Source organism: Oncorhynchus mykiss, chromosome 3 (genome assembly GCF_057628025.1).
Source record: "Oncorhynchus mykiss isolate SJ-2025 chromosome 3, ASM5762802v1, whole genome shotgun sequence".
Taxonomy (NCBI): Eukaryota; Metazoa; Chordata; class Actinopteri; order Salmoniformes; family Salmonidae; genus Oncorhynchus; species Oncorhynchus mykiss.
This window is the reverse complement of record NC_143024.1, coordinates 21,506,914-21,531,016: the sequence shown is the minus strand read 5'-3', so window position 1 is coordinate 21,531,016 and position 24,103 is coordinate 21,506,914. Positions and strand designations below refer to the sequence as shown.

Genomic DNA, 24,103 nt, shown 5'->3' with positions numbered 1-24,103 from the left:
ATGGAGGGTGCAACAAAGATATTGTGAATAGGAAAAAAGATGGGTTGTCAACTGGACAGTGAGTGAGCGTGAGAGAAAGAGGGAGGGATGGAGAGAGGGAGGGAGGGTGAGCGATGAATAGAGGGAGAGGGGAGTTGCAAAACCAGTTTCGAGTAGAGACTGCAAAATAGTGTCAACACCATGATTCAACAACAACGAGAAAAAGCAGAGATGGAGAGAATGAGAGATGATATTCCATGACCGTGGGTGATTTGACTGAAAAAGAGGGGGATTACAAATAAACAATAAAAACAAAGTGAGAGCGGGTGGAATGAGAGACCAGGGTGTTTGTGCCATTGGAGGACGGGGGAGAACGAGAGAGCGAGAGCGAGGGGTGGCATTCGTTTTTCTGTGTCACTGAAAGGGAGTGGGGGAAGGGAGTCAGAGAGATAATGCGAGCAAGGGAGCGTACGGGAGTGAGAGAGAGAGAGACACAGAGAGAGAGAGAGAGAGAACACACTAGTGTGCGTGTATCTAGGAGGAAAAGAGAGAAAATTGTATTACGTATGCAAGAGTTACTCAGAGTTAACCGTGCCTCCATGGCTCTCACTTAGACCCAGCACTATACTGTAGCAGCCATCCTCTCTCCTCATCTTATCCTCCCTTCATCCCTCTTTCTCCTTTATCATACGTCCCTCTTCACTCTCCATCCCCCTCTCTCCATCTATTTCTCCTCTCCATCCCTCTCTCTCCTTTTTCATCCCTCCCGCTCCTCTCCATCCCTCCCTCTACCCTATCCCTCTCTCTCCTTTGTCCATCCCTCTGCTGTTACACAGAAATATCACCACTCAGACATTCACAAAAATTACAAGTTCAATATTTAATGTCCTTGGCAATTCAAATCCAAAGGTCATAATTCTTTGTAAAAGCAGACATTTTACATGATCAACGTAGCAGCGATCAGTGGGTTTCTGTTGGATTATATTAAAATATTCATATTAAATTCATCTTATTAATTATAAAATAATCTATGTAGACGCAAAGTAAGAAAAGATTGGTTGAGATGCAGTTACCCTGATGGAAGTAAAAGACACAACAAATCATTTGTGTCTTTTACTTCCGGTTTTGTACACCAGCTTCAAAAAGCTGAAAATACAATATTTTGGTTATTGAAAATATATTTTACAGTGGTTTAGATGGTACAATTATTCTCTACACAAAACCAGGAATGATTGCTTGTTTGCCTAATTTCAGTTTGTGAACAAACTATTTGAATTTCAGCAACCAGGAAATGGCGGAGCGATTTCTGCATATTGCACCTTTAAATGTAAAACTATGGAGACAGGTGTGGAAATGTGGGTTCTGTGCTTTGTAAAATAGCACCTCCATACCTAAACAAACACACACCTACATCTCACCGGAGATTGACCAAACACAGTGTCTCATAAAACCCATCCCCAGTCATCCCCATGCTACACAGGTGTAGCCTATTTATAGGCAGTCGCCCAAAATTCACCCCCTTACCCACCTTCAGCTCCCCCACCCCCTCAAACACCCTCGCCTCCTCCTGGTCCTTCACCTTGGCCAGGGTGAGATGGTAGCGTGGGTTGAAGGAGTCCCTGTGCAGCCAGCCCTGCTCTCTGAAGGCCTCCTGTAGGCCAGCATTTAGCTGCTGGAGGTGGGGCTGAGGCTGGGGGCTCAGGTAGAGAACCTTCCCACCAAAGTGCTTCAGTTTCAGGGGGAAGGAGACGGCCACAGGGGGGTTGCGGTCCAGGTAGGCGAAGCGTTGGAGCATCTCCCCGGCGGCAATGACCTCGGCTGGGCCGGGGAGGACCAGGTGACAGAGGGTGACGTGGAGGGAGGAGGGGGGCAACCAATGAGGGGCGGATGAGGGGAGGAGGGAGGTGAGCTCCTCCTGAAGGTGCTGGAAGGAGGAGAGGATGGCGGGAGTGTTGGCCCGGAAGGTGATGAAGTGGGTGGGCTTACGTTTGGAAGGCCGGCCTCCACCCCTCTCTGTTCTCTGCTCCACAGGTACAGACGGACACTGGGCTAGGTCTGGGCCTTTCTCTCCATCCCAGTAATCTTTCCATTCTTCCTCCTTCTCACCTTCCTCCCCCCTGCTCTCGCTTTCACTCTGGGATAGAGACATCTGGTCTGCTATGACGACTAAAACTGAATCTTTCCCAACTTCCTCTTCCAAGGGTTCTGATTCTCTTCTTGCTTCCTGTTGGTTCAGTGGAGTACTTCCTGTGCCTGGTCTGGTCGACTCAGGCACCTGAATACTTGTCTTGCTCTGATTTCTTTCCTCCAAGTGTCCGTTTTCAACATCCTGTTTTATCAGGGACTCTTCACCCTCCTCTGTAGTGATGATGCCATCTTGTTCTTCTCTTGATTCACGGTGGTCGTTTTTTGGGTCTTGTTGTTCTTGTGTCCCTGTCCCTGCCAACAAGCAGATTTTGAAGGTTAACCAAACATTATGACAAAAACATGTTATAAACTAACAAAGTGAAGTAGAACAATATGTTAATCCAGGTTCTAGAGCTGTGGAAATTCCTCCCTCCCTCCCTACCTTCCTCCCTCCCTCCCTCCCTCTCTCCCTTCCTACATACCTACCTTCCTCCCTCCCTCTCTCCCTACCTTCCTCCCTCCCTCTCTCCCTACCTTCCTCGCCCTCTCTCCCTACCTTCCTCACCCTCCCTCCCTACCTACCTTCCTAGCCCTCCCTCCCTCCTCCCTCGCATTCTCTCCTTCCTTCCCTCACCCTCTCTCCCACCCTCCCTCGACCTCTCTCCCTACCTTCCTCCCACCCTCGCCCACCCTCCCTCGCCCTCTCCCACCCTCCCTCGCCCTCTCTCCTTACCTTCCTCCCACCCTCGCCCACCCTCCCTCGCCCTCTCCCACCCTCCCTCGCCCTCTCTCCTTACCTTCCTCCCTCGCCCTCTCGCCTTCCTTTCCCTCGCCCTCTCTCCCGACCTTCCGCCCTCTCTCCCTACCTTCCGCCCTCTCTCCCTACCTTCCTCCCTCCCTCCCTCCCTCCCTCCCTCGCCCTCTCGCCTTCCTTTCCCTCTCCCTCTCTCCCGACCTTCCACCCTCCCTCACCCTTGCTTCCTCCTCGCCCTCTCTTACCCTGCTCTTGCTCCTCCTCCTGCCCAAAGGGGGCTGCCAGACACTGTCCAGTGGATCCAAACACCCTGTCAGTCCTGTTGTTGCGGTCCCAGACTCTACGCCCTATATGGGTGAAGTACTGAATCCTGTGTCTGGGCAGGGCTAGCTCAGAGGAGTAGTCACAATCGCAGGGGTCGGTGTCCCAGTTGAACTCAGAGAAGGGCCGCTCCAGCACCCCAAGGAAGCGGTCCACGTACCCCACCACAAAGTCCGCCGGCTCCACCGACGGGTCCCACAGGATCCGAGAGATGACGTCATCGGCTGTACGCATGCGGGGCTTCTTGGTTGATCCTGAGGGGAGAAACTCTTTGTTAGTTAGTTATACTTAGTTTGCAGTAAACAGGTATTTTAGTGGATTCTCATATACTCAGTTAGATTTAATGGAGGAAATTGTACCTTTTCCCTCTGTGTCTTTTGGCTGGTTTGTTTTATTCCCTATTGCTTTCTTCTTGAGTTGTCCCTCTTTTTCTCCCTCCTTCCTGTTTTCCTGGTCTATAGCAGCCTCTGGGTCATCTAATGTTGGAGTGCTGAGAAAGAAGGAAGGAGAAAGAGGGATTGTATTTATCACTCTGGTCAATGTAAGAGCTAACCTGTTAGGTCTTCCTCATACTGATAGGACAGTGACCTTCAGATGGATGTATTTTAAGAAGTTTATCTAGATGTCTAAACAGATACATTCATTTAACTCTGCTATTCTACCTCTTCACTTTCTTATCCTATGGAGTTAACTACCTATCTATTATATTTCTACTGTGCTACATGACTTGATTACCACTTGGTTCAGAGGCTCTGTTTGCTGTGAGGGCAGACAGAGCCAATACCACAGATGCTGCTTCTCACAGGAGGAAAAACAATGTCTTCCTCTGAAGATTCCACTGTCGCCAGGCAGAAGGATTAGTGATGAGAGGGAGGACTCAGAGATTCTGAGGGCCATCTGTTTAGGGCTGGCAGCTATATGCTTTGAAGATTTCTGTCTTTCAGTCTTATTTAGTTGTTCAAGTGGTTAGAAGTCTGAAATATACTGAACATTGAGTAAATATTAGCCCCTAGCCCCTGGGCATTTTCAGTTGTTCAAGGGCTGCACAAACATTATGCATCATACAATTTAATTCATTTTTGTTAATAAATTGCATGAATGTTAAAGGCATGTTTAGACATCACAGTTTTATTTTATTTTTATTTCACCTTTATTTAACTAGGTAGGCTAGTTGAGAACAAGTTCTCATTTACAACTGTGACCTGGCCAAGATAAAGCAGAGCAAACAACAACACAGAGTTACACATGGAATAAACAAGTGTACAGTCAATAACACAGTAGAAAAAAAGTCTATATATGGTGTGTGCAAATGGCGTGAGGAGGTAGGCAATAAATAGGCCATAGTAGCGAAGTAATTACAATTTAGCAGATTAACACTGGAGTGATAAATGAGCAGATGATGATGTGCAAGTAGAGATACTGGTGTGCAAAAGAGCAGAAAAGTAAATAAAAACAATATGGGGATTAGGTAGGCAGATTGGGTGGGCTATTTACAGAGGGTGGGCTATTTACAGATGGACTATGTACAGCTGCAGCGATTGGTTAGCTGCTCAGATAGCTGATGTTTAACGTTAGTGAGGGAAATAGAAGTCTCCAACATGGCACCATCAAAAGTCGAAATGCAATGTTACTTAGCCATTGCCCTGTCATAGTTTCTGGTATATAACAATTTTTTTACAGGTCGGTGGTGATCGTGTTAGCTACAGACCTGTGAGATCGACGACACCTGTTTCCAAAACGACACTTTCCCAAAAGGAAGAACTGACAGACACCTGCTCCCTCCTCCTGGCCTGGAACATCAGAGAGAGAGGAGAGATGAGGGGGCAGTTATTTTGCAGCCCGTCTCACCCAAAGTCAGTACAAAACAACATAATATCTGTATGGCCTTATATAATATATGTATGGCCTTATATAATATCTGTATGGCCTTATATAATATCTGTATGGTAGGTTGTGCTTCCCAGTGTTCTCTGTGTTATCAGTGTCCTTGGATTTACCTAGTTTTACATTGAGAACACATTTTAAATTCCCATGTATTGGTCAACCAAGACCAGTGTGTACATACTGAAAAGAAGGGGGGGGGGGGGGTCGCTGAGCCCAGTAGACTAGATTAGTTCATGGGTTCATGGAGAGATTGGAGCAGTCAGGGAGAATGACTTCACTCAACAAGGTCATGATGACCCCGAAATGAGCCCCAGACACGCAACTTGCCAGACCAGCCAACCTGACCAAGTCTTTACTGAACTGAAGGAGCTGAGAGAGATGGTGGTGGAACAGAGAGTGGAGCTGAGGAACATGGTGGTGGAACAGAGAATGGAGCTGAGGAACATGGTGGTGGAACAGAGAGTGGAGCTGAGGAACATGGTGGTGGAACAGAGAATGGAGCTGAAGAACATGGTGGTGGAACAGAGTGGAGCTGAGGAACATGGTGGTGGAAGAGAGAGAGGAGCTGAGGAACATGGTGGTGGAACAGAGAGAGGAGCTGAGGAACATGGTGGTGGAACCAAGAGTGGAGCTGAGGAACATGGTGGTGGAACAGAGAGTGGAGCTGAGTATCACTAAGACTGAACTGCAGTTCAAAAAAGGAGGCCAGACTGAGTGCCAGTGAGAGAGGTGGAGGAGCTGAAGAAGGAGAATGCAGGTTAGAAAACACACAAATGTAATCACTGCGCGACATTGACATTTTCTTAACAGGTGTAGGATTACTGTGTATACTATATCATACAATGTGAAATAAGATACAGTGGGGAGAACAAGTATTTGATACACTGCCGATTTTGCAGGTTTTCCTACTAAAGCATGTCTGTAATTTTTATCATAGGTACACTTCAACTGTGAGATACTGAATCTAAAACAAAAATCCAGAAAATCACATTGTATGATTTTTAAATAATTAATTTGCATTTTATTGCATGACTTAAGTATTTGATACATCAGAAAAGCAGAACTTAATATTTGGTACAGAAACCTTTGTTTGCAATTACAGAGATCATACGTTTCCTGTAGTTCTTGACCAGGTTTGCAGCAGGGATTTTGGCCCACTCCTCCATACAGACCTTCTCCAGATCCTTCAGGTTTCGGGGCTGTCGCTGGGCAATACGGACTTTCAGCTCCCTCCAAAGATTTTCTATTGGGTTCAGGACTGGAGACTGGCTAGGCCACTCCGAGACCTTGAGATGCTTCTTATGGAGCCACTCCTTAGTTGCCCTAGCTGTGTGTTTCGGGTCGTTGTCATGCTGGAAGACCCAGCCACGACCCATCTTCAATGCTCTTACTGAGGGAAGGAGGTTGTTGGCCAAGATCTCGCAATACATGGCCCCATCCATCCTCCCCTCAATACGGTACAGTCGTCCTGTCCCCTTTGCAGAAAAGCATCCCCAAAGAATGATGTTTCCACCTCCATGCTTCCCGGTTAGGATGGTGTTCTTGGGGTTGTACTCATCCTTCTTCTTCCTCCAAACACGGCGAGTGGGGTTTAGACCAAAAAGCTCTATTTTTGTCTTATCAGACCACATGACCATCTCCCATTCCTCCTCTGGATCATCGGCAAACTTCAGACGGGTCTGGACATGCGCTGGCTTGAGCAGGGGGACCTTGCGTGCGCTGCAGGATTTTAATCCATGACGGCGTAGTGTGTTACTAATGGTTTTCTTTGAGACTGTGGTCCCAGCTCTCTTCAGGTCATTGACCAGGTCCTGTCGTGTAGTTCTGGGCTGATCCCTTACCTTCCTCATGATCATTGATGCCCCACGAGGTGAGATCTTGCATGGAGCCCCAGACAGAGGGTGATTGACCGTCATCTTGAACTTCTTCCATATTCTAATAATTGCTCCAACAGTTGTTGCTTTCTCACCAAGCTGCTTGCCTATTGTCCTGTAGCCCATCCCAGCCTTGTGCAGGTCTACAATTTTATCCCCGATGTCCTTACACCGCTGACTAGTCTTGGCCACTGTGGAGAGGTTGGAGTCTGTTTGATTGAGTGTGTGGACAGGTGTCTTTTATACAGGTAACGAGTTCAAAAAGGTGCAGTTAATACAGGTAATGAGTGGAGAACAGGAGGGCTTCTTAAAGAAAAACTAACAGGTCTGTGAGGAATTCTTACTGGTTGGTAGGTGATCAAATACTTATGTCATGCAATAAAATGCAAATGAATTACTTAAAAATCATACAATGTGATTTTCTGGATTTTTGTTTTAGATTCAGTCTCTCACAGTTGAAGTGTACCTATGATAAAAATTACAGACCTCTACATGCTTTGTAAGTAGGAAAACCTGCCGATTTTGCCGGTTATCAAATACTTGTTCTCCCCACTGTAAGTGATAAAAGTTGACTAAATCAGATTCACTGCCAGTGATGCCCCTAGCCCAGGAGACATTGGTGTTTACATGTACAAGAATGACATGTACAAGAATGACAAGAGAATCATGTTTAATTATGCACACAGTCCTGGTGGAAATGGTAGATTTGTGGTAAATGCAATGACTCTAGAGCATTGAATGATGTCATAGTTGAGGATTTAATGAGCCTGTTGTTGTGCAACTTCTGATTAGGACAACCAGGACTCATTATGTCAAGGGTGTCAAACTCATTCCATGGAGGACCTAGTGTCTGCTGGTTCTTGGTTTTTCCTTTCAATTAATACCTAGACAACAGGGTTGTTAATTCATCAACAAGGGAGGAGTGAAAACCTGCACTCGTTCCTCCGTGGAACAGGTTTGACAAGTGCATTATTGCCTTTCCATTCATAAATCTCCCAACGTATTAGCTGTCACTGATTTCCCAACATGAATGTTACACCGTATATGACACACATCTGCAGTATTACTTGTGTGTAAAGGCACATATTTTGTCCTTAGGAGGGGTTTCCCATAAGAAGTATGATAGTGCATAAAACATTGCACGTGTAATTCCATCTGTTCTTGGCACCTAATGCCAAAGAACCTACTCCTAATGACACTAGAGGGGGTACACAGACAGTTTGGTTGGTTTCTCCCTTTCCCAAAAGTAGGAGTAGGAAGAACTCAGCCCTAGACACTGACCTAGGTTAGTTCTGTGTTTTCCTTAGAAGTTAGAGACAGTGAGCTGATACTCGATCTGTGCTTCAGAACAACTTCTACCAGGAGCTTTCAGAGAGAGTGGGGGAGTAACAAGTGGGAAAAACACTGCTTTCTCCCAAATATCAAATCCAATGTTATTAGTCCCGTGCTTGGTAAACAACAGGTGTAGACGAACAGTGAAATGTTTACTTATGGGCCCTTCCCAACAATGCAGAGAAAAAGAAAATAGAGAGATAATAGAAAAGTAATAACAGGTAATAAATAATACAAGCAGATCTCAGAGAGATCATACTGTCTGATGAATACACTGTTAGATTCTGGGTTAAACTTGGAACACTGTTATACTCAGAAGTATAGTATCTGAGGAGTGATAGAGACTGGTTTTTACATCAGAAGTTAATGGTTATCTGTAGGAGCCAGATGGCTTTGGAATGTGTTGGGTGGACAGGAGGAAGTCACAGGATTGCTATAGCGGATACGGGTGGAGATCTTTGGATTAGGCATCAAGGGGGCTGAGGTCAGATCAGATCCCCTTAAGAGAGAAACAATGGTTTATTACCCTATCACTTCGTCTTCCTGTCGAACCATAAAAGATGTAACGATTAGAGAGAAGGAGGAGTGCCTAAATTGGAGAATATATACTTGTGTTGGTAGAATCATGTTTTGTCTAATGCAGCTGTATTGATCCTCTGGGAAGAAATAAACTTGGTTAAGCTTTCATGGTGTCCGATGAGTTATTTACTCTGAGAATTAGAACCTAACAACACAAATCAAATCGTATTGGTCACATGCAGATGTTATTGCGAGTGTAGCTTAAGGTACAAACAGTGTGGAATTTCTGTGGAACAGGCAAACCCAGACTTCCTTCAGAGAAGATGAGGATGGGGTGAACACCAGTGGAGATTGGTGGGAGGAGCTATAGGAGGATGGTCACATTGAAAAGGCTGGAACGATATCAAGCACATCGTACATATGAAAACCACGTTTGACTCCGTTCCATGTATTCCATTCAAGCCATTACAATGAGCCCGTCCTCATATAGTTCCTCCCATCAGCCTCGACTGGTGAACACCCAACTTCCTCGGTACCTCGATATTAAAAACGGTCCTTCATAATTTGATCATACCTAGATAAACTTCAGTGTTGTGTAATTATCAAAATATGAACGTTCTCTTTCACCGTAATTTCTGCTCTGCCTCTAAAGAAGCGTATATGCCCTAGTTAGGCATACATCTCATATGTCTACACCTACCAGCAGTGCACACAGAATCCAACTGAATGACAAAAAATTACCTGCTATCACCTGAGGTCTATCTTGGCTGGGACTGGCTGGGACCTCTGTCTTTGGCCCCTCTGTAGCTCTATGCTCCTGTGCTCTCCTGTCCTCCAAAGGCACACCTGTCTCCTCTGACGCCATAGTCAATCAACCTGTGGGTGTAAACGATTATTATACAAAAGTGTTAACTTTGTTTTTCACTGTTAACATAGCAATACAAGGACAACCAGTTAATAAATCAATCAATTAAGCAATGATTTTGTAAATATAGTAGCTATATATTTAGAGGTAAGTTGTGCAATGTAGCTATAGTAGCTACCTAAACTAAGGAGAACTGAGAGGTAGCCTGCCCTAATGAGGATGTAGCTACAACACACCCAAGAGTCAAGATAACAAGTTATACAATGCCACCAAAATGTTAAACATTAATAAAACGATAATGTAGTACTGTATAAAATATGCATTATGAGACATTATTGTTGTTAGTTACCTGAATGTACACCCTCTGACTTATAAACAGATATACGAAAGATTCTGTCTGAAACTACCGTATATGTGCACTTTGACCTTTGGTATGTTTGTACTGAGGGGACTTGTGGGAAATGTAGGTCTATGTACCGCAGTGACGAGAACAGGCTTTCTTCTCTTCGTTTAAATAATCATTCAAATCCTCAAAATAATTGATACTATAATATTTTCTATACTAGGCCATTTATAAATTGACGATAGTTTGTTATAATTTCCTCCCGAAGAGAGTATAGCAAAACTGTGAGTCATCTGTGCTGTCCTCCTGGATCCAAAGCGCGTGACTCCCCTCATCACATGACGACTACCACTAACCTAGAGAGCGAGCGTATCAGAGCAGTGAAAAAGTATAAACAAAGGCTAATACAGCAACAAGACTACTTTTGTGAATTAATTAGAAATTAGAACTTGCGTGTGCATTGGCGACTTATTTCCCATGCTTTTAAGAAAAATGATCATGATCTATTTTCGAGACATTGGTTCGTGCTGTGCTAGGGGTTAGCTTGTCAGTAATGTCCTTTTGTGATGTTTTGATGCAATCTGAATACCTGTAATTTGTTGCAGTGATTGTTCACGCTGCTTAAATCAAGGTAAGTGTGCTTGACTTATAGGTTTCCATTTAGAAACGTTGTAGGAAACTTTCCCCAGCAATTCATTTTGAGATGCATCATCAATGTTTACACTGAATCCAAAGACAAAGCATTGACAATAACACACCTCTGATCACCAGTCATCTCTTCCCGGGTCAGGTGTTGGCCGTTCTCTCCCGGGCCAGGTGCTGGCCGTTCTCTCCCGGGCCAGGTGCTGGCCGTTCTGCAGCTATAGGCCAGGCAAAGCAAATTGTCGACCTATACCTCGCCAAACTAGAATGGTCCCAGTAAACAAAATTACGTTAAAAAGCCATCTAACATATTTATTTTCCTGTCGTTTAAGTTAGGTTTATTTTAGGTTAGGAATGAAAAGTCGTCTTCGGTGGAGTACATACTGTACTGTGTTATTGTACTGTACTGAACTATATTTTCCTATACTGTGCTCTGCTGTATTGTACTGTACTTTTTTTTTACTGACCAAACTTGTGAAACATAGATGTCTATGATTGGTACAGATTTAGTCTGGTAAAATGTTTGGGTCCGGACCGGATCTAATCTCAACCAATTGTAGACGTTTATGTTCGGGCCAAATATAGGCTGGTCTGGACCATATGTCTGTGGAGGTTGAAATCAAGCCTGGACCGGACCAAATATAGATGTCTATGTTTGGTTCAGATTTGTTTTGGTCCATGGATGTTGAAATCAAGGCTGGTCCTAAAAAAAATGTTTTTTAAAGATGCCGGTCTGAACAGCACCCAAAGAAGACATTCAAAAGATATTGGCCCGTGCTTACTGAGGTGTGGCCTACAGTTTAGGCCCCCATTCCATTTTAAGAATGCCCATCCATGTGGTAGGCCTACCTTTTGTAAAACAGGCAATTGCATTGGCTTTATTAATTCTGATTCTGATTCCTGTGACTTATACTTTTGTTTCCTTAAGCTCTGAATATCAACTACCCAACTTTATCAGAAGTTGTCCTGATCCTATATGAAATGAGAATCAATGTGTTTACACAGCGGGAAATGCAGAAGTATTTTATTTTTCGCTATGATCATCTCGTTAAAAATGTATGGATACAAACATGAAGCCATTGATTCTCATGACAATTTAGCTCAATGGGTGAAACTCCTAGACAGTAAGTAGGCTTGGGCGGTATCCAGACTGTCACAACTTCGTATGATCCCGTTTGGCTCAGTTGGTAGAGCATGGTACTTGCAACGCCAGGGTTGTGATTTTGATTCCCACTGGGGACCAGTATGAACAAATATGAAAATATATGCACTCACTACTGCAAGTTGCTCTAGACTTATTTTATTATTTAACTAGGCAAGTCGGTTAAGAAAAAATTCTAATTTACAATGACGTTTTTTTTTTTAAATACCAACCTTGTGCCATTCCAGGAAATTCGGTAATAGCGGCAAGGGACACGGGGTGTTTTTTTCAAACCCCACTAATACACTGAACTCCGAAGGCTAGCGTGTTGTTGGTACTTCTTGGTCAGTTTAGCTTGGAAAATGCCACCCTCGTCAATCTGCAACTGAAGGCTGCCGCCTGATCCTGCCTAACGGGTGTGCCGGCCCTGTTCTCTCCCCCTTCAGATGAATGCTCTGGTAGCTCTCTGTCATTTCTGTGAGCTCCATGGCCCCCGGACCCTGTTCTGCACCGAGGCTCTGCACCCCCCGTCCCCCACACCCTCCCAGGCTGGCGCCCCCATACCCGGGGACAGAGAGTCGGACAGAGAGGGAGAGGGACTCACCATGAGGGCAAACAGCTCAGCTACACAGAGAGGAGACATGTGCGAGGTGAGTGGGAGATGTGTGGGAGATGTGAGTGGGAGATGTGTGCGAGATGAGTGGGAGATGTGTGCGAGGTGAGTGGAAGATGTGAGTGGGAGATGTGTGCGAGATGAGTGGGAGATGTATGCGAGGTGAGTGGGAGATGTGTGCGAGGTGAGTGGGAGATGTGTGTGAGATGAGTGAAGGGCTGAACGGACAGAATAGAAAGGACATTGACTCATTTGTTTTGTCTAATAACTATTCTTTCTGGCCATCTCGTTTTCTCTCCCTCTTCCCCTCTCTCTCACTCACTCTCTCTTACTCACTCACTCTCTCTCTCATTCACTCCCTGTCTCTCTCCATCTCTTTGTCAGGGCTGCCGGTCTCTCCCAGCGTCTCACCCTGGCTTCGTCAGCGTGGACAGTGAGACAGGCATCCGGTTCCTCAGCCACCAACACCCCAGACAACCCCAGCTCTTCAGTGTGGTCCGCCAGGCCTGCGTACGGAGCCTCAGCTGTGAGGTAACCACCTGTGTGTTCATGTGTATTTGTGAGCGTGCGTGTTGCCATTTGTCTTGCATTAAGACTCATGACTGTTTGTCAATACACAAGCCTTTAGTTAAGGGCGGCAGGTAACCTAGCGGTTAGAGCATTAGGGCTGTAACGAAAAGGTTGCTGGTTCCAATACCCAAGCCGACAAGGTAAAAAATCTGTCAATGTGCCCTTGAGCAAGGCATTTAACCCTAATTTTCTCCAGAGGTGCTGTACTATGGTTGACCCTATAAAACAAGACATTTCACTGCAGCAATCCGGTGTATGTGACAATATATATCAGGGGTCTCCAACCTTTTCTAGCGTGAGAGCTACTGTAAAAAAAAAATGTAAATGTTTTTTTCAAGCTTTCAAATAGGCACATTCTTCTTCTCTCCCCTGCAACTCTTCCCCGGGTCCTTAGTGCACTACTTTCTATTGTACACTATGTTTTCTGGTAAAATAATGGTTAAACAACTCTAAGGGGGGCCCTATAAAATATTTTATATACAGTTGAAGTCGGAAGTTTACATACACTTATGTTGGAGTCATTAAAACTCGTTTTTCAACGACTCCACAAATTTCTTGTTTAAAAACTATAGTTTTGGCAAGTCAGTTAGGACATCTACTTTGTGCATGACACAAGTCATTTTTCCAACAATTGTTTACAGACAGATTATTTCACTTATAATTCACTATATCACAAATCCAGTGGGTCAGAAGTTTACATACACTAAGTTGACTGTGCCTTTTTAAACAGCTTGGAAAATTTCAGAAAATGATGTCATGGCTTTAGAAGCTTCTGATAGGCTAATTGACATAATTTGCTCCAAAACTGTTTGGCCATAATATCCATTGTTATGTTTGGAGGAAAAAGGGGGAGGCTTGCAAGCCAAAGAACACCATCCTAACTGTGAAGCACGGGGGTGGCAGCATCATGTTGTGGGGGTGCTTTGCTGCAGGAGGGACTGGTGTAATTCACATAATTGATGGCATCATGAGGTAGGAAAATGATGTGGAAATGTTGAAGCAACATCTCAAGACTTCAGTCAGGAAGTTGAAAGCTTGGTCGCAGGTGGGTCTTCCAAATGGACAATGACCCCAAGCATACTTCCAAAGTTGTAGCGAAATGGCTTAAGGACAACAAAGTCAAGATATTGGAGTGGCCATCACAAAGCCCTGACCTCAATCCCATAGAAAATTTGCGGGCAGAACTGAAAAAGCGTGTGCGAACAAGGAGGCCTACAAACCTGACTCAGTTACACCAGCTCTGTCAGGAGGAATGGGACAAAATTCACCAAACTTATTGTGGGACGCTAGGAAGGCTACCCGAAACGTTTGACCCAAGTTAGTCTATTTAAAGGCAATGCTACCAAATATTAATTAAGTGTATGTAAACTTCTGACCCACTGGGAATGTGATGAAAGAAATCAAATCTGAAATAAATCATTCTCTACTATTATTCTGACATTTCACATTCTTAAAATAAAGTGGTGATCCTAACTGACCTAAGACACCGAATTTTTACTAGGATTAAATGTCAGGAATTGTGAAAAACTGAGTTTAAATGTATTTGGCTAAGGAGCATGTAAACTTCCAACTTCAACTGTATATTCCCAAATTATGTTTTCAGTTTGAATTTTCACTCTGAAAATTACAATTGTTCATTGAGAAACAATGAAATTGGATGTGCTGAGTCCATGTCAATGCTTAAATCACAGCAGAAGACACTTTTTTGGGGGGTCTGGAAGAAAACAAAAAACAAATTATTTTGAAGTATAGTTCCACCTTGCGCCTAGGGAGTGAGGAATGTGCCGGTCTAGCGATGGTTCTGCGCTGCTGCTGCTCATTTCATGGCAAAGTTTGCAAATAACCAACTAATAGATACAAATGATATACTTACTCATGATATACTTCTGCCAGGTAAGCCTACTTTGCAGTTAACATTTAATTGAGAAGGTTTTGGGGGAAGTATCTATCAACCCACGAGATGGTTATCACATCAACTGGCTACACACGGAGTGATGAACAAATGTGTGCACCACACAGACAAACAGGTGCAATATTGCTGGAAATTAATTGGCAGCTATTGGGTGTGGCTTTTTAAGACAACATGGCATAACATTTACTTTTTAAGCCAACAGGGCATAACATTTACTTTTTAAGCCAACAGGGCATAACATTTACTTTTTAAGCCAACAGGGCATAACATTTACTTTTTAAGCCAACAGGGCATAACATTTACTTTTTAAGCGATACAGGGCATAACATTTACTTTTTAAGCCAACAGGGCATAACATTTACTTTTTAAGCCAACAGGGCATAGCATTTACTTTTTGGGCCAACAGGGCATAACATTTACTTTTTAAGCCAACAGGGCATAGCATTTACTTTTTGGGCCAACAGGGCATAACATTTACTTTTTGGGCCACCAGGGCATAACATTTACTTTTTAAGCCAACAGGGCATAGCATTTACTTTTTGGGCCAACAGGGCATAACATTTACTTTTTAAGCCAACAGGGCATAGCATTTACTTTTTGGGCCAACAGGGCAGGGCATAACATTTACTTTTTGGGCCACCAGGGCATAACATTTACTTTTTAAGCCAACAGGGCATAGCATTTACTTTTTGGGCCAACAGGGCATAACATTTACTTTTTGGGCCACCAGGGCATAACATTTACTTTTTAAGCCAACAGGGCATAACATTTACTTTTTGGGCCAACAGGGCATAACATTTACTTTTTAAGCCAACAGGGCATAACATTTACTTTTTAAGCCAACAGGGCATAACATTTACTTTTTAAGCCAACAGGGCATAACATTTACTTTTTAAGCCAACAGGGCATAGCATTTACTTTTTGGGCCACCAGGGCATAACATTTACTTTTTAAGCCAACAGGGCATAACATTTACTTTTTAAACCAACAGGGCATAACATTTACTTTTTAAGCCAACAGGGCATAACATTTACTTTTTAAGCCAACAGGGCATAACATTTACTTTTTGGGCCAACATGTCATAACATTTACTTTTTAAGCCAACAGGGCATAACATTTACTTTTTAAGCCAACAGGGCATAACATTTACTTTTTAAGCCAACAGGGCATAGCATTTACTTTTTGGGCCAACAGGGCATAGCATTTACTTTTTGGGCCACCAGCCACTGTGGCAGGTAGATAAAAAAAATCTACCAGCCACTCAGAATTTTTACCAGACAAAATATTTCCCCCCCGCTAAAATTACACTCAAAAAGAGAGCGTGCGACAGGACACTGTACTGTCTACACTCGGTTTGTTGTTTACATTAAAACTTTTTCGTTAAATGGATATTAATCTGACCTAACGTTTTGTTACTAAGGATTCCACAACGTGGTTAGCCTTTACGGCTGGGACTGCAAGTTTGTGTTGCTTTTTCTGTTGCGGGGATTCCGCGAGTGCTAACTGGCTGTATTACAGACACCTGTCGTCGTCGTGGGAAAGACTCATTATCTTTTCGTAAAACAACTGTTTTCAGTATAGAGCCAATCTGGATACCAAGCAGATCCTGAGGGAAATCGACGAGTACCAACAGCTTTACGCTATGAAGGAACAACATACCCCTTCGTGGAAAGATCCGACCACCTCTTTTTAATGTTTGTAAAACAATAAATGTATTACTAGTAAATTGTTTAATTTAATTATTTTAACCAAAATTAAAAAAATAACCAAAACCAAAACCAAATTTTATTATTTTAACCAAAATATCACAGATGAGACAAAAATGTTCACCTGCACCTTTAGGGTAACGTGACTTTAGGCCCTAGTGACTAACCAGCGGTGGAATAATGTCAATGTTGCGTTGATTAGATGGTAGCTGGGAGCTTGCCGTGTCTGAGTCTACTTGTGAGATTTGTTTGCGGTGGAACACGTGAAAATTGCATGTACTTTCAGAATTGTTTGGGGTGCTACTCATTGGTGGGCTGCGAGCTACTGCGTGATCTACCTGTTGGAGACCCCTGATAGATAGATAGATATCACAGGAGGTTGGTGGCACCTTAATTGGGGAGAACGGGCTTGTGGTAATGACGGGAGCGGAATCAGTGGAATGGTATCAAATACATCAAACATGATTTCCAGGTGTTTGATGCCATTCCATTTGCTCTGTTCCTAATGTCTGTTCTCTCCTCAGTACCCTCCCTCTCTCATCTGCCTCTCTCCCTCCCTGCCTCTCTAGGTGTGTCCAGGTCGTGAGGGTCCTATCTTCTTTGGGGATGAGCAGCATGGTTTTGTGTTCTCTCACACGTTCTTCATCAAGGACAGCCTGGCCCGGGGCTTTCAGCGGTGGTACAGTATCGTCATGGTAGCCATGGACAGGATCTACCTCATCAACTCCTGGCCCTTCCTGCTGCGCCACCTCAGACTCACTATACAGAGTCTACAGAGCACAGCACTGAAGGTAAGGACACACACAAACTAACACACAATGTTAAATGAATGGGACATAGATATATACACACACATTAAAACACACTTACTATTCATAACGTGAACATTAAACATAAGACAAATAAACATGAACACAAACTCTTACTACCAGACAGAATGTTTGACTTCTCTCCCTCTTATTTCTCCCCCCTCCCCCTATCCTCTACAGGTGTTTGACAGTGAGCAGTGTGTGTGTCCTCAGAGGGCGGTGAGGATGAACAGCGTGTTCTCTCCTGCTGTCTTCCCCCACCAGAGGAGTGGTAACGCGGCCCGCTCCCTGCCCTCCCTCACCCAGCACACCAACCTCTGGGCTAGCCTACACTCCTCCTTCAGCTGGTGAGACGGCTAACTGTCGCTAACGATCACTAAGATTACTCATCTAAACAATGGCAGACATAGAGTCAACATTAGAGGTGGTCGGGCAGTGTTCTACAGTGCCTTGCGAAAGTATTCGGCCCCCTTGAACTTTGCGACCTTTTGCCACATTTCAGGCTTCAAACATAAAGATATAAAACTGTATTTTTTTGTGAAGAATCAACAACAAGTGGGACACAATCATGAAGTGGAACGACATTTTTTGGATATTTCTAACTTTTTTAACAAATCAAAAACTGAAAAATTGGGCGTGCAAAATTATTCAGCCCCTTTACTTTCACTGCAGCAAACTCTCTCCAGAAGTTCAGTGAGGATCTCTGAATGATCCAATGTTGACCTAAATGACTAATGATGATAAATACAATCCCACCTGTGTGTAATCAAGTCTCCGTATAAATGCATCTGCACTGTGATAGTCTCAGAGGTCCGTTAAAAGCGCAGAGAGCATCATGAAGAACAAGGAACACACCTGGCAGGTCCGAGATACTGTTGTGAAGAAGTTTAAAGCCGGATTTGGATACAAAAAGATTTCCCAAGCTTTAAACATCCCAAGGAGCACTGTGCAAGCGATAATATTGAAATGGAAGGAGTATCAGACCACTGCAAATCTACCAAGACCTGGCCGTCCCTCTAAACTTTCAGCTCATACAAGGAGAAGACTGATCAGAGATGCAGCCAAGAGGCCCATGATCACTCTGGAGGAACTGCAGAGATCTACAGCTGAGGTGGGAGACTCTGTCCATAGGAAAACAATCAGTCGTATATTGCACAAATCTGGCCTTTATGGAAGAGTGGTAAGAAGAAAGCCATTTCTTAAAGATATCCATAAAAAGTGTTGTTTAAAGTTTGCCACAAGCCACCTGGGAGACACACCAAACATGTGGAAGAAGGTGCTCTGGTCAGATGAAACCAAAATTGAACTTTTTGGCAACAATGCAAAACGTTATGTTTGGCGTAAAAGCAACACAGCTGAACACACCATCCCCACTGTCAAACATGGTGGTGGCAGCATCATGGTTTGGGCCTGCTTTTCTTCAGCAGGGACAGGGAAGATGGTTAAAATTGATGGGAAGATGGATGGAGCCAAATACAGGGCCATTCTGGAAGAAAACCTGATGGAGTCTGCAAAAGACCTGAGACTGGGACGGAGATTTGTCTTCCAACAAGACAATGATCCAAAACATAAAGCAAAATCTACAATGGAATGGTTCAAAAATAAACATATCCAGGTGTTAGAATGGCCAAGTCAAAGTCCAGACCTGAATTCAATCGAGAATCTGTGGAAAGAACTGAAAATTGCTGTTCACAAATGCTCTCCATCCAACCTCACTGAGCTCGAGCTGTTTTGCAAGGAGGAATGGGAAAAAATGTCAGTCTCTCGATGTGCAAAACTGATAGAGACATACCCCAAGCGACTTACAGCTGTAATCGCAGCAAAAGGTGGCGCTACAAAGTATTAACTTAAGGGGGCTGAATAATTTTGCACGCCCAATTTTTCAGTTTTTAATTTGTTAAAAAAGTTTGAAATATCCAATAAATGTCGTTCCACTTCATGATTGTGTCTCACTTGTTGTTGATTCTTCACAAAAAAATACAGTTTTATATATTTATGTTTGAAGCCTGAAATGTGGCAAAAGGTCGCAAAGTTCAAGGGGGCCGAATACTTTCGCAAGGCACTGTATCTGTCTATCCCAGTTGTTTGATACACTCTCTTGTGTTTTCTCCTCTACTGCAGGTTACTGAAGGCCTGTGGTAGTCGTCTGACAGAGAAGCTGCTGGAGGGAGCTCCCACAGAGGACACACTGGTTCTTATAGAGAGACAGACAGGTACGCACTGGTGCTCATAGAGAGACCGAGAGGTATGCGCTGGTGCTCATAGAGAGACAGACCGGTACGCATTGGTGCTCATAGAGAGACAGACAGGTACGCACTGGTGCTCATAGAGATACAGACAGGTACGCACTGGTGCTCATAGAGAGACAGACATGATAACTCTAGAGGTGGAAGACACCGTGAGACCAGTTTAACACTAGTCAGAGAGACATATTACCCCATATGGCTCAAGTTAAAAGAAGTGAATAAAAAGGGTGTGATCTGATATCAGGGTAAAGCATTATCATGAGAAGTCATGTGTTTGCCCAGAGTGGAACAGGAGTCCGTGTCTACAGTAAACGTGTGTTTAACACGGTTAGACCACGAGGACAGAGAGCTACGATGTGACTCACTCAACCATATCACACAAATTCCATTCTGATGACCATTCTTGGGCCAAAAATGTTTCCATTGCTCCCCCGTGTTCAGCTCTGATATTGCAAGTCACTATGACACTTGAAAACTTCCAATCAGGAAAGTAGTTGCAATTGTTACTTTGTTCACTATCCTGGCTAAATCAATTTAAATAAAATAACAGTATATATCTTGGAATAAGTCCCGATATTGGGTGATTTGTATGTCTTTTTAACAATGTCCTGTTGTCTTCTCAGAGCAAGAGGAGGAAATGAGTTGCTGGGAAGGAGCAGAAGGGGGCGGGTCTAGACCCCAGTGCCACCAATCGGAGAGCGAGCTGTACAGAGACTTCTTGTTTGACGAGGGGAAAGCAGAGGGGTATCCTGGTCCAAAGTTCAGGTCCTTGAGACATTTAAGACAGGTAAACATTGGTGTGCCTTTCTCCCTACCACATCATGAACACTTTCATTTCTAACACATCATACATCATACTTAATTCTGTTAACCACTTGGTTTCAAAATAAACAACTTTGTGAACCAATTGGTTATAGAGGGAAACCAATATCCTCTTATTTTGTGAATGCATTTCTTGTCTGTTTCCTTGTGATGATATCTGTTATCTGATTGGTACACAGGTGCTCGGGACCACTGATTTCCGCCAGCTAGCATGGCACGTGCTCATGGGAAATCAGGTCATATTGAGAGGGGCTGACCCAGGGCTCATCCATTCAGCATTCACCATGTTGAAGGTCATCCAATCAAAAGTTTACTCATTGTATCCCCCTTTAAAGAATATTCCTCCTAACATTCTTTGCTAATCACATGGTTTGGTATATATCCCATCAGGCCTTGCTCCCGGTGGGCTGTGTCCGCTCTGTGACGTACAGCGCCCAGTATGAGGAAGCATACCGATGTAACTTCCTGGGCCTCAGCCCTGACGTGCCCATCCCCACACACGTCAGCTCCTCAGGTACACAAACCCAGAATACATCACTGTGGTTACTGCTTTATTTGGAGGTCTGCTTATAATCACTATTACATATGATAGTAATATGCTAATAATAAAATACTGTATGATAATGATATTAGTTATAAGTGCGAACAGAACAAACAACAAATAAAAGGTTTCGAATCCTAAAATACCCATAAAATATGATCATCTTGCTGTGTCCCTTCCCAGAGTTCTCAGTGTTGGTGGATGTGGTCAGTCTGGAGAGGGGCTCTCTGTACTCTGCTGCTTGTGGTGAAGACATCCTCTCACTCTATCAGTTCAACATCAGCAGTACCAACTCACAGCCTACAGATAAAGGTGAGGATAGACCCCATCTGGACAATATACTATATACATCGTCAACATGAAGGTATACATTATACATGTCTTCTTCAAGGCACCTCTAGTTGCTAACAATCATGGCAAAGGTCAAAGAGATGCAATTAGTCATGTGAAATTTCACCCATATCACTCCCCCTCCCTTGCTCTCTATCCTTCCCTCCCGTCCTCTCTCTCTCTCTCTTCCCCCCACCCCCCTCTAAGGTCCCACGTTGTTGAATAAGATGGAGGTGGCGTTGTCCAATGAGAACCTGTCAGTGGACGTGGTCTCTCACTGTCTGCTGTGTCTGAAGGAGGAGTGGATGAAGTGAGTAACAACAACCCCTCTGATAAGCAGGGAATTTCCCTCAACTTTGAAGTTTCATTTCTTTGGCTTTTTCTAAACAGAGGTATGTAGGTATGCAACTGTAGATAGTGGGGCATTAAAGAGTCAAACAAGTCCCCCTATGAAACCCCCCAAAGCCCCAGCCTGGTTACATTGGCTGTGCAGTACAGGATGATGTGGAATGCTTAATGTAGTCCAGAATTATTGGGAAATTCCAATAACTCTTCTCCCTCCCACTTCTATCCATACCCATCCTCCCCTTAACCCCCCCCCCCCCCCTACCCTTTCAATTCCTTAGTAAAGTGAAGGTGCTGTTTAAGTTCTCCAAGGTAGATGGGCGTGGGAGGGAGGACACCCAGAAGGTGTTGGCCCTGCTGGGTGCCACGGGGCCTGGGGAGGAGGACAACGTCAGGCTGCTCAAGTTCTGGATGACGGGACTCAGCAAGACCTACAAGAGCCATCTGATGACCGCTGTCAGAGGAGGGGAGAGGCCCCTTAGCCAGTGAGAGAGCAGTGGAGGAGAATATGAGCGGTAGCGGGAGAGACCATACAGCTGGAGTGAAATATACTGTATCTCAGTATAGGAGGCTGGTGGGAGGAGGTATAGGGGGGTGGGCTCATTATAATGGCTGGAATTGAATAAATGGAATGGAATCAAACGTGATTTCCATATGTTTGATGTATTTGACACCATTCCATTTATAACTTTCCAGCCATGACAATGAGCCCGTCCTATAGCTCCTCCCACCAGCCTCCTCTGCATGCACCTACTACTGTATTTGGACAGACAGAGAGAAAGGGAAAGAAAACGAGTGTGAATGAGTGAGTAATGACAGATAGACTGAGGGATATGTTTGTGTCCAGGTGCTGACTTGATTCAAATCCATCCTTCACAATAAAGAACAAAAAGCCACTTCATGGGTCAGTTTTAAATTAATTTATTCAGATACTAATTACTTATTATGTTTTACATAATGTATCTGGGCTTTTTTATAAATCAAATGGGAATTATTATAGGAACACTGTCCACAATTTTATGTCTAAATTATTATACAAGTTTCAATAGTTTTGTTAACACATTGTACAGAGATATTCAAATAAAATAACTGCTTGAGCTGAAACTGAAATATTGGTGTGGCATTCATCCTTTTTCCCAACTGGCACCATCTTGTGGAGAATCATTAAATCTAAGAAAGAAGGGAGAAGGAAAAAGAGTGGAGGGGAAAAAAACGTGTGTCCTTTGCCAGTTCCCTCTCACATGCTTTTTTTACAATGAGTGGCTGTCAGCCAAGAGACCTCAAGTGGTGTAAAACAACAGTTCTCGGTCTTCGGGTGACACGCAAAACCCTTGCATAACGAGCTCTCAGTCCCTCAACATATCATTGTGTTGTACACTACCACATCAGCAGGGGGCTTCTTCACTAACGAGCTAGTAACTCATTATTAAAACTAAATAGTTGTTTTTGTAGTTATTTGATCCCTTTCAGAAGACTTGTAAAATCCACTGGCACGAGGCTTCGTTTTTATTATTTTTACCTCGTATGTACAGTACCACTCAAACGTTTGGACACACCTACTCATTCAAGGGTTTTTCTTTATTATGACAAATGATGAAATATAGATTTTAGATTCTTCAAAGTGGCCACCCTTTGCCTTGACAACATATATGCACACTCTTGGTATTCTCTCAAACAGCTTCACCTGGAATGCTTTTCCAACAGCCTTGAAGGAGTTCCCACATATGGTGAGCACTTGTTGGCTGATTTTCCTTCACTCTGTGGTCCAACTCATCCCAAATCATCTCAATTGGGTTGAGGTCGGGTGATTGTGGAGCCGAGGTCATGTGATGCAGTACTCCATCACTTTCCTCCTTGGTCAAATAACTTACACAGGCTGGAGGTGTGTTGGGTCATCGTCCTGTTGAAAAACAAATGATAGTCCCACTAAGCGCAAACCAGATGGAATGGTGTATCGCTGCTGAATGCTGTGGTAGCCATGCTGGTTAAGTTTGCCTTAAATTCTTACAAAGACATGGCGGTTGGAAACAAAAATCTAAAATCTGGACTCATCAGACCAAAGGACAGATTTCCACCAGTCTAATGTCCATTGCTCGGGTTTCTTGGTCCAAGCAAGTCTCTTCTTATTGGTGTCCTTTAGTAGTGGTTTCGTTCCAGTAATTTGACCATGAAGGCCTGATTCACGCAGTCTCCTCTGAACAGATGATGTTGAGATGTGTCTGTTACTTGAACTGTGAGGTGCAATCTGAGGTGAAGTTAGTTGCCAATGAGAGCCATAGCGCTTGATCGTTTTTGCGACTGCACTTGAAGAAACTTTCAAAGTTATTGACATTTTCCGGATTGACTGACCTTCATGTTTTAAAGTAATGATGGACTGTCATTTCTCTTTGCTTATTTGAGTTGTTCTTGCCATAATATGGACTTGGTA

General features: G+C 43.8%; 2 protein-coding genes across 2 annotated transcripts; one reads left to right on the top strand and one right to left on the bottom strand.

Moving 5' to 3' along the window:
* Positions 1-840: 840 nt before the first annotated feature.
* Positions 841-10,312, bottom strand: LOC149984452 (leukocyte receptor cluster member 9-like). The gene is made up of 6 exons (XM_090224802.1): positions 10,005-10,312; positions 9,532-9,666; positions 4,890-4,971; positions 3,541-3,671; positions 3,106-3,435; positions 841-2,418 (listed from the first exon to the last, which is right to left on the bottom strand). Exons 2-6 carry the CDS (start codon positions 9,653-9,655, stop codon positions 1,394-1,396), a joined length of 1,692 nt encoding a protein of 563 aa, XP_090080928.1. The 5' UTR covers positions 9,656-9,666; positions 10,005-10,312; the 3' UTR covers positions 841-1,393.
* Positions 10,313-22,785, top strand: flcn (folliculin). The gene is made up of 12 exons (XM_021589640.3): positions 10,313-10,629; positions 12,228-12,431; positions 12,779-12,925; positions 17,152-17,373; positions 17,572-17,738; positions 19,513-19,604; positions 20,261-20,424; positions 20,639-20,752; positions 20,850-20,973; positions 21,184-21,312; positions 21,538-21,640; positions 21,957-22,785. The coding sequence occupies exons 2-12, from the start codon at positions 12,228-12,230 to the stop codon at positions 22,162-22,164; spliced, it is 1,674 nt and encodes a 557-aa protein (XP_021445315.1). The 5' UTR covers positions 10,313-10,629; the 3' UTR covers positions 22,165-22,785.
* Positions 22,786-24,103: the final 1,318 nt, after the last annotated feature.

What these genes read in the sequence shown, in the direction of transcription:
- flcn (XM_021589640.3), top strand. Translation starts at nt 12,228, where the DNA reads ATGAATGCTCTGGTAGCTCTCTGTCATTTCTGTGAGCTCCATGGCCCC. An exon ending in CCTTGAGACATTTAAGACAG is followed by an intron (nt 20,425 to 20,638) that starts GTAAACATTGGT and finishes ATTGGTACACAG; the next exon opens with GTGCTCGGGACCACTGATTT. An exon ending in CTGAAGGAGGAGTGGATGAA is followed by an intron (nt 21,641 to 21,956) that starts GTGAGTAACAAC and finishes TCAATTCCTTAG; the next exon opens with TAAAGTGAAGGTGCTGTTTA.
- LOC149984452 (XM_090224802.1), bottom strand. Translation starts at nt 9,655, where the DNA reads ATGGCGTCAGAGGAGACAGGTGTGCCTTTGGAGGACAGGAGAGCACAG. An exon ending in TAGACCTCAGGTGATAGCAG is followed by an intron (nt 4,972 to 9,531) that starts GTAATTTTTTGT and finishes CTGATGTTCCAG; the next exon opens with GCCAGGAGGAGGGAGCAGGT. An exon ending in AGGTGTCGTCGATCTCACAG is followed by an intron (nt 3,672 to 4,889) that starts GTCTGTAGCTAA and finishes CTTCTTTCTCAG; the next exon opens with CACTCCAACATTAGATGACC.